This window comes from Poromitra crassiceps (assembly GCF_964638095.1).
Source record: "Poromitra crassiceps genome assembly, chromosome: 3".
Taxonomy (NCBI): domain Eukaryota; kingdom Metazoa; phylum Chordata; class Actinopteri; order Beryciformes; family Melamphaidae; genus Poromitra; species Poromitra crassiceps.
The window spans coordinates 43,723,446-43,739,335 of record NC_139625.1 but is presented as its reverse complement, the minus strand read 5'-3'; the positions used below and the strand labels follow the sequence as shown (position 1 = coordinate 43,739,335).

The 15,890-nt window shown below is 44.5% G+C and overlaps 1 protein-coding gene across 1 annotated transcript in view; it reads right to left on the bottom strand.

Annotated features, from left to right (window-relative positions):
- The window catches only part of LOC310773116 (nesprin-2-like), a 70,841-nt gene extending 58,381 nt beyond the window's left edge, over positions 1-12,460 (bottom strand). The window contains exons 1-4 of the mRNA XM_083633033.1: positions 12,339-12,460; positions 9,805-9,960; positions 5,954-6,112; positions 3,943-4,109 (exon numbers count right to left, since the gene is read on the bottom strand). Of these exons, the coding sequence (XP_083489159.1) occupies positions 3,943-4,109; positions 5,954-6,112; positions 9,805-9,960; positions 12,339-12,386 (530 nt within the window). The 5' untranslated portion in view covers positions 12,387-12,460. The remainder of the gene's footprint in view (positions 1-3,942; positions 4,110-5,953; positions 6,113-9,804; positions 9,961-12,338) is intronic.
- Positions 12,461-15,890: the final 3,430 nt, after the last annotated feature.

Below are 15,890 nucleotides of genomic sequence, written 5' to 3'. Positions count from 1 at the left end.
CAAATGGCTTTTAATTGTTGGTAACACAAAAGTACTCTAAGAGTACTCTTAACAAGTTACTTTTCCCGGTAGGTAACGCAGTAATGTAATGGATTACTTTTTAATGGCAGTAATCTTAACTAACTCTGCTGCTTCAGAGAGTCTCGATACACGGTGTGCTCAGCGTCCAGAACGCTTTACCTATTTCCGTTAGTGTATGGAACTAGCTGATAGGACCCCACTTCAAACAAACCAAACTATCCCTTTAACAGGAATGATCAGACACAATATCCCCTTTACAGCTCTTTATTAACAATTATTCTGTTTGATTAGCCTACAAGTAAACATAAAAGACACTTGTTATCACATAGGTGTAACGGCGTTGTGTTGGTGGTATTTGCAGCAACCCATAGGGCTTGCCCAGGGGTGGATTCGAACTGCCGACCTTCGGCTTACGAGGACATGCTAACCACTTCACCAATAGCGCTTTCAGACAGACACGGTTCTGGTTCTGGCTCTGGCTCCGTTCTGGAGTCTCAGAACCTTGGTGCTTTCTGGCGAACCAGCGCGTGTTCACACCAGTTTAAGCGGAACCAAAGTGGGAGGACATTATTCGGTAGTCCTTCTTCAGTTTATTTTTATTTTTTAAGTTTATTAATTATTTGGTCTGGCGTTCGAGTGAACCCAGCCTTGGCCCTCTCTTCTGCAAGTTCGGCATATGACTTGTTCTTTCTTGTACTGCTTTCTAGCTTTTCTTGAGATTCGGTAGATGCCCAAATCGCCACTAAACATTTGGTTTCCTCAGGAGACCACTGCAAATTATTTTTCTCTGTGTTGTCACTGCCTTTTTCTCCTTCCTGCTCGTTTTCACAGCCTAGAATGAGACACGCCCACTGATGATGTCACGGTTCCCAAGGAAAACCAACTATTTTTTGGTTCCGCTGAGAACCAACTTTTCAGGCTCCGAACCAATTATTTTTTCGGTCTGAACACGCCGGCCAGTTCAGAGTAGGGTTCTGGAACCGGAACCGGCACGGAGCCCTGCCGGTGTGAAAGCCCTACAAGAGAGCTAGCTCCCTTGGCGGAGCTGATTAACGTGCCTTTATACTGGGGGAGTGAGTTTAACCACCCTACTCGCTACCACTCAGGAATCATGAGGAATCGGCGCTGATTCACTTCGGTTATATAGGCACAACTTGGATTTCACCATGATGTTCTTGTCCCTACTGCACACTGATGAAATGTTGTTCAGACGTAAATAAAACCGCTCGTTCTGAGTTCTGAGTGTATCGGGCAAGCACATGGGAGACAAAGGTAACAGATTACTTATTTGAAAAGGTAACTAATAACGGATTACTTAAATTGCAAAACGAACGTGTTACGTTGCTCGTTACCTTAAAAAATGTATCTGAGTACTCTAACGCGTTACAATGTAATGCGTTATCCCCAACACTGCTCATATCCACCCCTCGAACTCTGACTCTCTACAACCTATCCTTAGCTACATCCCCTTTACCCTAGCCCCTCCCTTGACCCGAATTGGATCTGATCTGCGCCAGAATTTAAAGTGTAACTAACCCCCAAAACACTTTTTTCAGCTTTTAACCAATATATATGACTTTGGGGGTGAAGAATGCTGGTCAAAATTTTCACATTTGAGACCAAACTGTTGCCATTCTACCATTTGTATCATTTCTCAGCAGCATAACTGGCATAAGTGCCCTCTATGGGTGGAACACTGCTTTTTTTTTGCCCTCAAATGAATGGGAGATTTGATACGTCGTGATGTCACGATGAACCAAAGACTATGGGATTTCAAGATAGTTACTCCCCTACTCCCCCTGTAACCTTTCGGCTCCTCACAACTCCAAGCCTATTCCCATGATGTCACAAGCATTTTCCTACCAATATGGTGCTACAATACACACAGCTCATTGGCTGTTTGTGTCACTTGACCTGTTAACACTAGAACCGCCACTGTGGTCAGTGGGACCGTTTTGATATTTTCAATGCATGTAACTCTATTTCAATAAAAGATATGACCCTGCCTGTCCATGACTTTTCCTAAATATGTGTTTTTTACTATCTATCTACGTTTTAAAGTTGTGTCATGAAAGGCAAGTGATAGAGAATGAAATTCCACAGCCAAAAGGTAAACAGTGAACCACTTGAAGGAAACCAGTTGAAATGAAATGATGGAGCCAGCAGTCAGAAGAAGTCGTCTGACATGATGTATTTGACATAGATCTTGGCCAAGAGATGCACTCTTGTATATTCACGGATGGATACACAGGCTTACATACATTGAACAGAAAGTCAAAGATACTTATAGGACACACATCAGATTACATGTCTTGACGCACACTTGAAGGCTACTCTGTAGACTCAACCTATCTGTTATTCTGCCCCTGTAGAGGGCACCGTGGCACGGTGACAGGGCACAGTGTGCGATAGAGAGGAGCTGCAAATGTAAGGTACAAGTTATCTAAATACGTCTGTCTGTGTATGTACACAGGTTATCCAAATATGATGTCTATCTGTGTATGTACACAGGTCATCTAAATATGAAGTATGTCTGTGTCATAACTATATGTAACTAAAATGGAAATGTATATGAATATATTAATAACTAGTGATTGTCCAAATAAAGGCTAATATGATGTAATTTTTCTCTATCAGCAAGAGAGTAGCCTAATAATAATTTAATCCTTGGAGCGCCATCGCGGTCACAAGACCAGTGCAGTTTGTGAATTGAGAGTGTAGCCTATAGCGCAGCCAGTGCACTTGTCGCCGCATGTCAGAGCAGCAGCATGTCTCTCTCTCACCTCTCTCTCGTTCTCCTTTTCTTTCTCTGTCTCTCTTTCTCTGTGTCTCTCTCGATCCCCCTCTCTCTGTCTGCACGGAGCGTCCCTCTCGTTCTCTCCCTCTCTCCGCTGCCGATATCCCCCTCTCTCTCTCCCACTTTCTCCGTGCAGATCCCTCTCTCTCTCACTTACTCTGCTGCTTGTACGGAGCCGATCTCTCTCTCTCTCTCTCTCCCCCTCTGCCTGCAGCGCACGGAACCTTTCCCCTCTCTCTCGTCCTTTCTTATATATAACGCTATACTACGACGTGACAAAGCTGCTCTAAACACATCGGCTACTATAATATATTTCCCTGCATCTCATACTGAGATTAGATCGGTATGGACAGACTGAATGGATTGAGCCGAGGAGGGAGCTCTGCAGCTCTGCCCTGCGCTGCGCCGAGGGGAAAAATCAGAGGTGCAGTAACTTTTAACAAGAATCACGAAAAGCCCCCAAACGAAAGTTAAAAACGGATTTCATGGCGCGGTATATGGCAAGTTGGACGAGGGAATGACGTGGAGAAATCTCGCATTGTGTTACCCCAGAGCGGGGGGTTTGTCCTATTGTGCGGTGTGCTGCGGTAACGAGCCTCGCGTCACTAGTCTCTCCTAACGCCTAAGCCACACACACATACATGGGAGAAAAATAATTAAATTTCTAGTTCGCCACTGAATGGCCAAATTTATATAACTTTCGACCATTTTGAGCAACGCTGTTTCCATACAGGCCACCAGCGTTGGCTAGTTGTTGATATTTATAAAGATATTGCAGCTCTCATATCAATTATTTTCGAGGCGGTGGGCAAACTGTAATGGCGTCGATTTCCGGAAAAAATTCCTCAGCTGAGCACAGCCAAAGAGTATAGTATTGACAAGAGGATACATCATTTCTTGGTTTTTTCCATAGGTTTTTTCAAATCACCGTTTTGTTACATATCTGTGGGGTTAGTCCCCCTTTAACCAGTAGTTTTTTCCTTAATCCTGATAACAAACACACAGACAAGTGGACAAATGGCACCGAAACCCTTGACGGAGGTAATAAAGGTTTTACCAGGCTACTCTAGTAGTACACACAAGTTTCCTCCCACCCTCCCTCCCTCCTTGCTTCCTTTCCTCACCTGGCCTCGATGTGGTCGAACAGGTGCTGCCAGCGGTCGTTGATGTCCTTGAGCTTGTGGTTGACCTCAGTCTCCTTGGTCTTGTTGCTGGCGGTGATCAGCTGCTCACCCAGCTGCTTCAGGTGAGTCTTATTCTCACTGAACAAGTTGATCTCCTCCATGCAGTCCTGACCAGGGGAACACAGAGGACGGGATGAGACTGTGACTACATCCACACTAATAGAGTACCCCAGGGATTACATATTTTTGTAGGCTTACCCAGAAGTCCCTGCACTTCCTGGTTCCTACGTGTAAAAGTCAATGGGATCTTTGCATGCGAATTTCGGTTAAATGCTGAAATAATGTCTGTGGTTACCAAAAGTTTATGAAACAGCGATGTTTGTGTTCAGCGAGATAATCTTCACAAATGAGGACCACTTTTTATGACTTTTGAAGCGTTTTCTGAAAATCAAGTGAAAAAAACACATTTACACTTCGTTCCGGGAGAAGACTACTACTACTAAGTTCCTCGTAGCTGCTTTAACTAAATGAATTTAGGTGTGTTTACCCTCCACTACAACCCTGCTTATAACTTTTTGTTTCAACTTTTTAGGTTACAATTATGATACTTCTGACTTTGGAGGTTGGCCAGAAGTAATAATCCTCGTGACAAGAGCAAAACATTTAAAGCTTTAGGCTGAGGGGGGCATGGTGGTGCAGTGGTAAGCGCTGTCGCCTCAGAGCTAGAAGGTCCTGGGTTCGATTCCCACCTGGGACGCTGTCAGCGCTGAAGGAGTGCGTGCCCGTCCGCATGTCCTCGAGTGCCCGCCGCCCGGGTGGGGTCGTCAAAAGGGCCTTTCTGTGTGGAGTTTGCATGTTCTCCCCATGCCCCCTGGGGGTTTCCTTCATATAGGAACCCCACACCAAAACATGCAATATCCTGGTCGCTGATGTGGTGCCTCCTCTGGTCATTAGGGGCGCCTGTTCGGAGGGATGGGAACTCGTTGGAATAGCGTGATCCTCCCACGTGCTATGTCCTACCGGTGAAGCTTCCCCTGTCAGGTGAAAAGAAGCGGCTGGCTACTGCCCATGCCTCGGAGGAAGCATGGAGCCAGTTTCGGCTCTCCCCAGATTGGCAGAGGGTGGAGCAGCAACCAGGATAAATAAATTAAAATTAGCACTAATGGGGGATAAAAAAATCGGGGGGAAAATATTATAAAAAAAAAAAAAAGCTTTAGGCTGAAATGTTTTAAACCCCCCACTGGGGCAATACGTTTCAGCCGTCACCTTTACTATCCCCTGCTCCCGCGCCCCCCCTCACACCATAACAAATGAAAGGGGCCAGGTTAGACACAAAACAAACCCACATGGCCCTGCTGGGGCCCAAAAACAGCTGTCGTCTCTTTCAGCCCACAGGCCGCCCCACCCCACCCCACCACTCCAACATGTCCCAGCTTAGCACAGAAGCTACATCTGCTGCATGCTTCAATTGAAATAGCAAACTGAATACAGTAGGTGACGAAATTAATGAAGAAACGTGTAGTGCAGAAACCAAAGTGCACTTTCCAGTTCAAAACTCTACCTTTTCCAGACTGTAATTGTTGATGAGATTTGAAGATTGTGGCCTAACTACAATATTATATGTGTGCTGATAGTGCAATAAGACTGTCAACTAGGGTTAGGGATAGTCATGCATGTTACATTTTATTTTATTTTATTTATTTTTATTTTTGCAAGTTTGTCCAATTCCCAAAACTCCCAAGAACTCACATTCCTAGACTTTATAGTTCAACAAAGGCAGCCTGGGTGTAGCTGAATTTTTCCAGTTTAGTGCATTGTTTTGACCTGTAGAGTGTATTTGTTTTTGCTTTCAAACTTCCACACAATAACAGACCTTGATCATTTTAGAGGAGCGCAATGATGGCATCTAAACATCTGAAGTAAAGTTAATCCAATCTGCAGGTGTTAAGTATCTATTGTCATCACAATGATGGTGTTAAATGGAAGCGTGTGATTGGCTGCAGCTCCCTACCTTCTTCAGCTTCTCCACCATCTCCTCGATGTTCAGGTCAGAGTTGTATGCCACCTTGTTCTCCATCTGCGTCAGCCAATCACACAGCTCCTTGTTCTTCTCATTGAAGATGATCCAGGCATTCAGACGGTCAGCGATCTCCTGTTTACGCAGAGACACCTGGACAAAGACGAGGACCAACATGAAATAAGCAGGGGGCGTCTGGGTAGTGTAGAGATAAAAGCACACGCCTACCACCAGACCGGGTTCAATTCCCGGCAAAGGCACTACCGGCTTGGTCATACGTTCCTACAGATACAATTGGCCGTGTCTACAGGTGGGCAGCCAGTGGGGTAGGAGTCCTGGTCGCTGCACTAGCGCCTCCTCTGGTTGGTCGGGGCACCTGTTTGGGGAGGAGGGGAACTGGGGGGAATGGCGTGATCCTCCCAAGTGCCACATCCTGCCGGTGAAACTCCTCACTGTCAGGTGAAAAGAAGCAGCTGGAAACTGCACATGTGTCGGATGGAGGAAGCATGTGCTAGTCTACAACTCTCTCCAGATCGGCAGCGACCGGGACAGTAGGGGGAATTGGACAAGTACAATTGGGGAGAAACATGGGGGACATTTCTGAAATAACTTAATAAAAAAAAGAAGTTAAATGAGTAGATGCAGCTGGTGAAGAAGTCACATTTTTCAAGATTTCTGTTATTGGATTTGTGCTTGTTTGGGATTGTATACAGTGGGGAGAGAGAGGGAGAGATTGTAAAATGAGAAGAGGGATTGCATGTGACAAAGATGGTGTGTCAGATCAAATTGGAACTCATGACCCACTGTATCTAAGTTATTCTATTTGATGGGAAGTGATTCTGATTATGATGAGCCTGGTAAAGTTGGTAGCAGGTTAAAGGGATATGCCAAAAATTTTGGAGATTCGCCTATTTACCATATTGCCGATATTAAATGTAGAATGTGGATGTCTTTAGCCACTTCTTAACATGCAGTGGAATCCGTATTATAACCAGCTCCTAGCCTGTTGGCCTGCATGTTAAAAAACAATTAGCCGGCCTACGCGCACTCCCGCGAGTCCATATCATATTCATCTCGGTCCCCGGTGTAGGATCCGCATTAGCGCAAAAGCGGCTGCTGTTTAACTCTGGCAGCTCATGATCCAGATCATCTAGCTGTTATGTGAGTGGGCGCGTGGTGGCACGTTACAAACCATTAATGTCCCATCATTATTTTCATGAATGGACGTAGCGTTAGTTACGTGGCTGCATTATTTGGAAGACAGCCAAATTAGGTGAGTAAACAACTAAAAGTTGAATCCCCCATCTGCCAGTTTAAAAATGCAACAAGAGAGATGATAGCCTACTAGAGTTGCGCGATCTTGACCTCAGTCAGATTGTCAATCGCCACCCTTTGACATCGCCAATACATGATGTCATCGCGCAAGCACATGGCTATATATATTATGGATGTCCATATTAATTAGCTTCAGCTGCGCTCTTGCTGTAGGCTACTTTGCTAACTTAGCATTGATGCTAGCGGGACTTACCCAGCTATCGTCATTGCCTGCTTTTACTGCTGCTTGCTGGTAATAATCCCATCATTCCCATGTCAGAAAAAGTCTCCAGATTTGTCGCTAACGTTAGTCTCTTCTGAGAAGTTTTCTCGAGTTGGATGCAGCCAAGTCTATTGTGTGAGGCAGCCATTTGACGCAGGCAGTGTTGTGTGACTGTGAGCGTCCACACTGCGGAGAGGAGAGGAGCTGACTGACTGACAGACTACATCGAGACATAGGCCTAGCCTAACTTTTGTGGGGAGAAATAAATTTAAAACTAGTCAGATATGACTTGAATGCCACTTGTAAAATAAATCACCCACAGTGATTGACGACGGTGCGACCACTATTTTGACTGCGCTCATTTTTGGCACAATGCCAGGAATGGACCCTCTGTTAAAACGGCATGTTTTTTAATGGAGTTTGGTTACAAATTCGCTAAAGCTGTTTCCTATCACATTTCTTGTTATCGATACATGCTACCGCATCCCCCCCCCACCCCCCGCCCACCCCTCGCCCACTGGCAGAAAAAACGGCTCATATCCAGTTGTTTCTAAACAAAGACCCCTCATGTTTAAAAAGGTAAAACCGGAAAATATCCTGTTCTGGTTCATGATCCAGACTTCATGTTTAAAAGCCACTTTTATCTTCAATGTGCATGCAGTACAAACTGTGGTACAGCCCTCACTGCTACTTAACTTAGCACTACAGTCTATGCTACTTTTGCCCCGTTAGGTGCCAAAAATACACATTCCAACAGGGCCAGAAACACTCACATGTACATGTGCTGACAATTGTTTCAATTGACATGGGGGGGAGGAGATGATGACAGAAATTGCATTTTTGGGCGAACTGTTCCTTTAATGAGAACTTACATTACACCAGCTCTGCTTTGCAAACCGTTTTGAGAGCAAAACCAAACGTGACCTCAATAGGCACGCGCACACACACGCGCGCACACACACGCACACACACACACACACACACACACACACACACACACACACACACACACACACACACACACACACACACACACACACACACAGGCTGATTTCAATACAAAAGGCCTAAACTCATTTCTCCCCTATCACCATCTGTCCCCCCATTCCCACAATGCCCCTCACACCCCCTTACCCAGACCTGTTGGTCTCTCTGGCCACAAAAAGGCCAGCAAAGATTTACAAACTGAACTGAACTGACTCTGTTCAAGTTATTTATCTCTGGAAAACGTATTCCTCTCAAGGTTTACTAACTGAACTTAACTGACTCTGTTCAAGTTATTTAGCTCTTGAATGGTTCTTCATCTGAGGAAATCACACACAAACATCGACACTTAACTTGTTTTATTGGGCACATCGAATTGCTCAAAACATGTCAGATGACTGTCGTTTTGAAAAACAAGTAATTTAATAAAGCAATTCAGTTCCGTTCAGAAAGATTGTCTAGTCTGGACCCAAAGTTGGGTGGCTAAAACGGATCCCAAAAAATGTCCCGCAAAGGAAAAATTCTTATGGCCAGAGTTCCATGAAAGTAAGTCTCTGTTGTTCTCATCCCGTGTCACCAGGACAACTTGCTGCTATCATCGCTTTTGATTCAGAGTAAATTATTTCGACTACAACCCAAGTTACATACATTATTTGCAGGCCAACTTTACCCAAAGTCTTTTGTGCAGTGAGGGCACACTTTTTAGCGAGAGTAGGGGAATTAAGCTGCTGGGAAACACTTATCCTGCAAGAGTTATTAGTGCATCCTCTCTGCCAGACACTACCAAAACCTACACAGGACCACAACTTATCATTTACATTTTCGGCATTTAGCTGAGACTTGAAGACCCCCTCCACTCAAAAATGTGTTTGTCTTCTTCCTTCAGTTGAATGTTAGAGGTCACTGTGCAGAAGGATGTCTGTGCAGAGTTTGACACTAGAGGCTGTATCCACAATCGTCTGCTGAAAGCGGAATGTTTCTCTGTGCTCACAGAAAAGGCGATTTGTGACATCATCGCAAATACTTGTAGCCAATCCCTGTCCAGTATTGAGCAGTTAAACTTAAATTGGGAGGATGGGGGGGGGGGGGTCTTAAATTGAGCACAACAGTGGAAGAAGCTTCAAAATAAGATCTCAAAAAGAACAAGCAGCAAATGCTGGAAAGTGCTAGGAAAGAAGTTCAATAAGGAGAGATGTAGAAGGGATTTCTTTGAGCATAGAATAGGTGAGGTGAGGTAAAAAAGATAGAGTTTTCAGTAGTTTAGTGTGAGCCTGGGGCAGTACTACAATGTTTTCAGGGTTAGGCTTAGGACTAGCAGACTGACCTTGAGGCAGAGCTCATCCCATTGGCAGTGAAGGTGGTCCACCTGCTCCTGCAGCAGCAGGACATCATCAGCGATGATGTACTGGGACAGGTCCGTCTTCATGGTAGCCAACTCCGTCAGGCTCTGAGCCCAGTCCTCCAGGGAGTCCTCGTTCTCCTGCATACCATAACACGCCAACCCACCACAACAAACTGTCAGGGACCCCCTCCAACTCACACTCACACTCGCTCACAGTCACAGCTACTCTCTAATGTCTCCCTCTATCTCTCCCTCTCTGCACGGCCCCTTTCTCTTTCTCTCTTGCTCTCTATCCCTCTGCCACTATTCTCTCTCTCTCTCTCTCTCTCTCTCTCTCTCTCTCTCTCTCTCTCTCTCTCTCTCTCTCTCTCTCTCTCTCTCTCTCTCTCTCTCTCTCTCTCTCTCTCTCTCTCTCTCTCTCTCTCTCTCTCTCTCTCTCTCTCTCTCTCTCTCTCTCTCTCTCTCTCTCTCTCTCTCTCTGCCCCAAGAGAGGATTAAGGGCTGCAGCAGCCTGCAGCCTGGGATGGGCCGGGGGAGGGGTGACAGGAGGTGGAGGGAGGGGTGGAGGATAAAAGCTCTGATGGGTCAGGATGGATGAGTTGTTGTGAGCCAAACCTGTTACAAACTTGGCTTTGCTGTCCTGGAACGGACAGAGTCAACTGGTTTTAGGTTTGAGTGACTAATCAATGTTGCGTTCCATTTTTGCATTGGGAACTGGGGATTTCCCAGTTCACAGACGGGACACGTCACCTGAACTCAGATTTCCTACTTTGAAAGTCAGGGGAACCTCACCAACTCCGACCTCAAAATCCAAGATGGCAGCTCCCGCATCAACAAAGTTGTATGTGCAAAATACCTCATAATGCATTGTTATCCACTGTTATTGCTAAGAATGGCTAGCCTGGCTAGAGCTAACGCAGGCTGGTTTTCCGACTGTTTTAATGGAACGCGGTCAACTCAGGTATGACGTTGTTCCCAGCTGGGACTTCCAACGTCCGAGGCAAATGGATCGCTGCATATTTGCCTGGGAAACAAGCATACACTGCCTGTTGGATAAAATTTAAGTTCCATTGGTTTTCATTTCATAATCAATAAGCTATAACAGATACAAATAGTTATTGGTAGTAGTTACTAATCATAAACCACACACACATAGGTTAAAGCAGATTTTACCATCTGCCTACAGTAACAGGGTCATGTCACACGTGGCTGACCTTGCTCGGCTCCAGCCTCTGCTGCAGCTCTTAGACAAAACATGTTGTGTGCGTTGTGCTCCAAGTCTCCCCTCCCCTCTCTCTCTGCTCTTCTCACTATAAGAGCTATGTGCAAATGTTAAATGTTTACTGTAACTCTGTATCATGTATACACTGAAATGTTGCAGTCTCCCTGTAATGTTTTTTTACAGGGATATGTAATGGCTAATACACTTTTGTGAGACAACTTCCTGACTGCTTGGCTTCATTTATTGTTTTGATCAAAGTTGGTCACCGTCTCTTTTGGCTTGAGTTGCTATCAGGTTAATGCGGATGAAGAATGATGTTATTGATACAAATTCCATTGTACAACACTGCCTGAGGCCTGAAGGCTGCCCGTAGGTTTGCTGTCCATGTAGGCCTACTGCCTGTCAGGATGTGATCTGTTACTGTGCAAGTTGTGGACATGTCTCTCTACCAATGCAACCAACACAAATTCCTGTATAATTACCAGCATGTGGCTAGTATTGTTTTCACCTTGTGAGTCTGTGTGTTTGTTGTTTATGATTTTTTCAACGCGAGAGTGCCACAACCATGCAAGATACAGTCACGAAACTTTACAAGTGTGTAGTTGAGATCACAAGGCTGAGTTCAAAGATGGGTGCGATCCGACCAAGGGGGCCAGAATTAGGGGGGCAAGCGTCGCAGCTGGCGTGATCCCATCGCAAGATGGTCTCTAGTTCCTATATATATATCAAATTAAGTAATTCTGATTCAATAAATCTAAATTGACAACCATACTCTCCCCAAAACAAAACAGCAATGCACAGATCGGCCATTTCTCCAATTGTCGAATCCACAGTCAGGGCTGCACTGGTGGCAGAATAATCTCAATGGTTGATTTAAACATCAGTGGGCGAAGCCGAAGAACCAAGAGCTAACTGGCAAACGTGGAATGGAATCAAAAAGAAGGAACTCAAAATAAATAAATAAAATAAATAATGATTTATTTTTCATGAATTCACTCCCATGGCATTCACCAAGTTCGGTTAATGGGGGAGCAAAGATTACTTCCATGGGTTTGCATTGAGTTTAGTCGGAAAGCCACAAATCCACAACTGTGGAGTGGGCGTGGCTTCGAAGGTCTGGAGCCAAGCTAGTGTAACAAACAATTAAAACAGGAAAAACTGTCTCTTTGTCCCCGCCCACTGAGGTGTAACTCAACCAATGAGATGATTTCTGCCTCCAGAGCAGCTCTGCCTCCATGAGATGTGAGTATTGATTTGTGTTGTGTGACCATGTGCTTGCAACGTTGATCTGTACCTTGTTGAACTGCTCTGCACTTTGCAGCTCGTCGACACATTCTGGCATCGACTGGTTCAGTCTGGTCTTCACATCCTTCAACTGCAGAACGCTATCGGCTACTCTGGCCTCACAGTTCTCCCAGTTCTGAGAAACAGAATAAATACAATCAAACAGTCAGAGTAGATCAACACTGAGTGAATCCTCATAAAGGCAAAATGACTTTGAGAATGATGTCAGTCCAATCACACTCCCTTGTCTTTTACTTGCTAAACATATCCTCCTCCATTAATTAAAGGAGATTGGATTAACTTGGCTGCTCACAGGCCATGAGAGAACCTCAGAGACAACCAGGGGACAGATGGAGGACAGAGGATCCAGGTTTGGTCCAAAACATGTCTTATACACCAATGTCAAACCAACGACCAGGGTCGGATCAAGGTAGTCTCGCTTGGCTCGCTCTATCAGTGCTGGAGAGAGTCTGGCTCAACCCACCATCATTGTGAATTGATGTAATTGTGATTGTGAAAGGGGAACAAATGCTCTGCCTTGTTTGGATTCCTTCGAAGTTTAAACCAATTACAAGCATCTTGGGCGGCTGCAGTGCTCTTGCAAAATATTGTCGGGGGGGACTTGTTTTGCTGGAACCAAATGTCTAAATACCCGCAAAAGAAAATGACATATAAAACAGTAAAACACATATGTAAACCTTGCCATTTTCAGCATGTAACGCTAGGTTGCTAGCTCAGCGGTTGTTGTTTCACGTAGCTACATGTACTTTGAAAAAACACAGCTAGTGGAAAGGGAAGGGGCTGCAATAGAGAGCCAAAGTGGGGGTTCCTCCCCAGCAAGCACGGACGGACCCGGACGAATCGAGAGAGCCCAATCGGGGCCAGCTCAAGTCATATCATGACGAGTCAGATCTGGCCCAGATTATCACTGTATAATCACTATCCAACTAATTTCACTCACCGGTCACCACTGAAATATCCATGAGGATAACTAAATGGTTGCAATCAATCACGTATTTCTCAGCCTGGGCTATTTATTTATCCAAAATCCAAGTGATCAGCACTTGCATGTGGACAATCTGCGCTGATTAACAAACTGTTTATTCGTGGAGGTGGGACGAGGAGATGAATTGCGGGGAATCCTGCAATTGTCTGCAATGTGTTTCGGGGTTCTTCTTACACAGATTGTAGACAGTTACACTGTGATGTCCGATCCAAGACTTGACGCCAACGTTTTAAATACATAGGCTATATTCGTGTCTCATAGCCTAACAGGAGCACTGGGTAAACAAACGTTATAGGGTGACACTTGTAAATTTTGAGGGAATTCCTCAATGATTCTTCGAGATAAGGTTTGAATTAAATTAGCTTTTGTTTGTATTAAAACTGTCCCGACTCCATGGATGTATACCGGTATAAAAAGAACAAGGGGTCCATGTTTTGAAACGGTAGGCTATATTACTCCAACATACAGCAGATAGTTTCAGCGAACAGTTAGCGTAGTGGTAGAATTGCTGTTCCATAAGTTGTAGATCACGAGTTCAAATGCCGCACGGGTGGTCTTTTATTTTTTGAAAATGTAGCATAAATTGTTAATCTGGACATAATTATAGCTTTATGTATAAAGTTGCTGAATATACACTGTGTACATAGCAGAATAACTGAACTATTTGTATATCATAATATTGTGATATGAGACTAGATATCATCTTAGATTTTGGATATCTTTAATATCGGGATGTGGCATAACTGTTGTCTTTTTCTGGTTTACAGCTCACTTCCACTTAGGCTACAATTCAGCCCACTTCGTAGAAATACAGAGATATGTCATATAGAGATATAATAGTGAGATATTTAATATAGAGATATAATACAGAGATTGCATTGATTGTTTCTCGGAGCGAGAAACAAGCCATGGGCAAGAGAAACACCAGACTCTCTGAATCGCTCAACAAAATCGGGACACGATTCAAAAGTGCTGCACGTAGCACCTTTAAAGTAATCATATGTTCTTAGTCAAAAGGGGTTACAGTAAAACAATTTGGTGTTCTTTTGCCTCTATAATGCTGCAGTTCATCTATCTGATCATATTAAACCTTGACTTACAGACACAGACTACAGAGCCTCCTGTCAGCTAAACCAGAGCGTCTGCCAGTCAATTTGATTAGTGTTAAAGCAGGCCAGGCATATGTCTAGAGTTGGAATTTGATCTTGCCAATTTGATGTGGCAATATAGTGAGATCATTTCACCTTTCCAATTCTGTTTCACTCAGAGCAACATCAAGCATTCACAAATCTAGCTGGCTGCCATCCAATTCCCTTTCAGGCTGCCATTGTCCTGCTCTGTCACACTCCTCGTCAGTAGGTTTGTCCTACACAGTATTATGTCCCATTAACTCCCAATGGATAGGCTTGACCAGACCACTATGAATTACCAAATTTAAAAAGTGCTAAAGACTGTGATGCATGGAGTCTGTACACCAGGCAATTATCTGTCAATAGCAATTTAAATTTAAATTTTGAATTAATTTAAAATGGTTAGCTTTTTTTTTTATCTTTCTTGCTTTCTTTCTTTAGAGAAGCGAGCTTATGACTGGAAGGTCGTCGGTTCAATCCCCAGGACCGGCAGGATAAATCTGAGTGGGGAAACTGAAAAAGCAGTGCTTGCCCCTCCCTCATTACCGCCACTGAGGTGCCCTTGAGCAAGGCCCTTAACCTCAACCGCTCCAGTGGAGCTGCTCATTGGCCAGCAGATCAGACTGTGGTTGTATTGGTCAGCTTCCAGGTGTGAATGTGTGTATGAGCAGGGCCCACACACACCTGTACTTTCCAAAGTGCTACAGTATCTCAATGTCAAACAACTTCTTCTAGTCCTTTCTCCTCAACCCGATCCTTTCCTGCTGGAGAAAGACATTTCTCTCAGAGCTCCTTGTTTTTTATTTGAAGAACATTTCAGAAGACCATGCTGTGTGATCCCTGAAGACTGTCAAGGTTACTTTAAGAAGACAATTAATCCCGCTCAGACACTGTGTGGCGCTCTGGATATGCTAAACACAGCTAAACAATCAAATGTCATGAACGTGTGTGTGTGTGTGTGTGTGTGTGTGTGCGTGCGTGCGTGCGTGCGTGCGTGTGTGTGTGTCCCTCAGGATGACGTCAATGTCCCAAAGAACCAACAGTTCGGCATTTCACTCCATTTCCAAACGTAGACACTGCCAGACATTGGGCTGAACATATCATGTTTCTTAAATTGTATTGATTTTGAGCATCCTATGGAATGTGACCTTCCCCTTCATTGATTGGATGCTGCCTTCCGGTCTGGTTTCGCACAGCTGTGGTCCAGCACAGAGCAGTCCATTAAAAAGTCACCCAGATGAGAGGAGTTTTGTTACAACCCTGTGGCTGAAAATGGAGGCCAGCTCTATTGTCAACTCTTCCCTGCCAGCCATGCTATTTGCTAAGTTAGAGAAACCTGGGACCTTAGACAACTTAAATTTAAGTTTTGTCATGAAAAACTTTTGATTTTTTTTAAACCATGTTAGGAGTGTTTTGAGTCTACCAG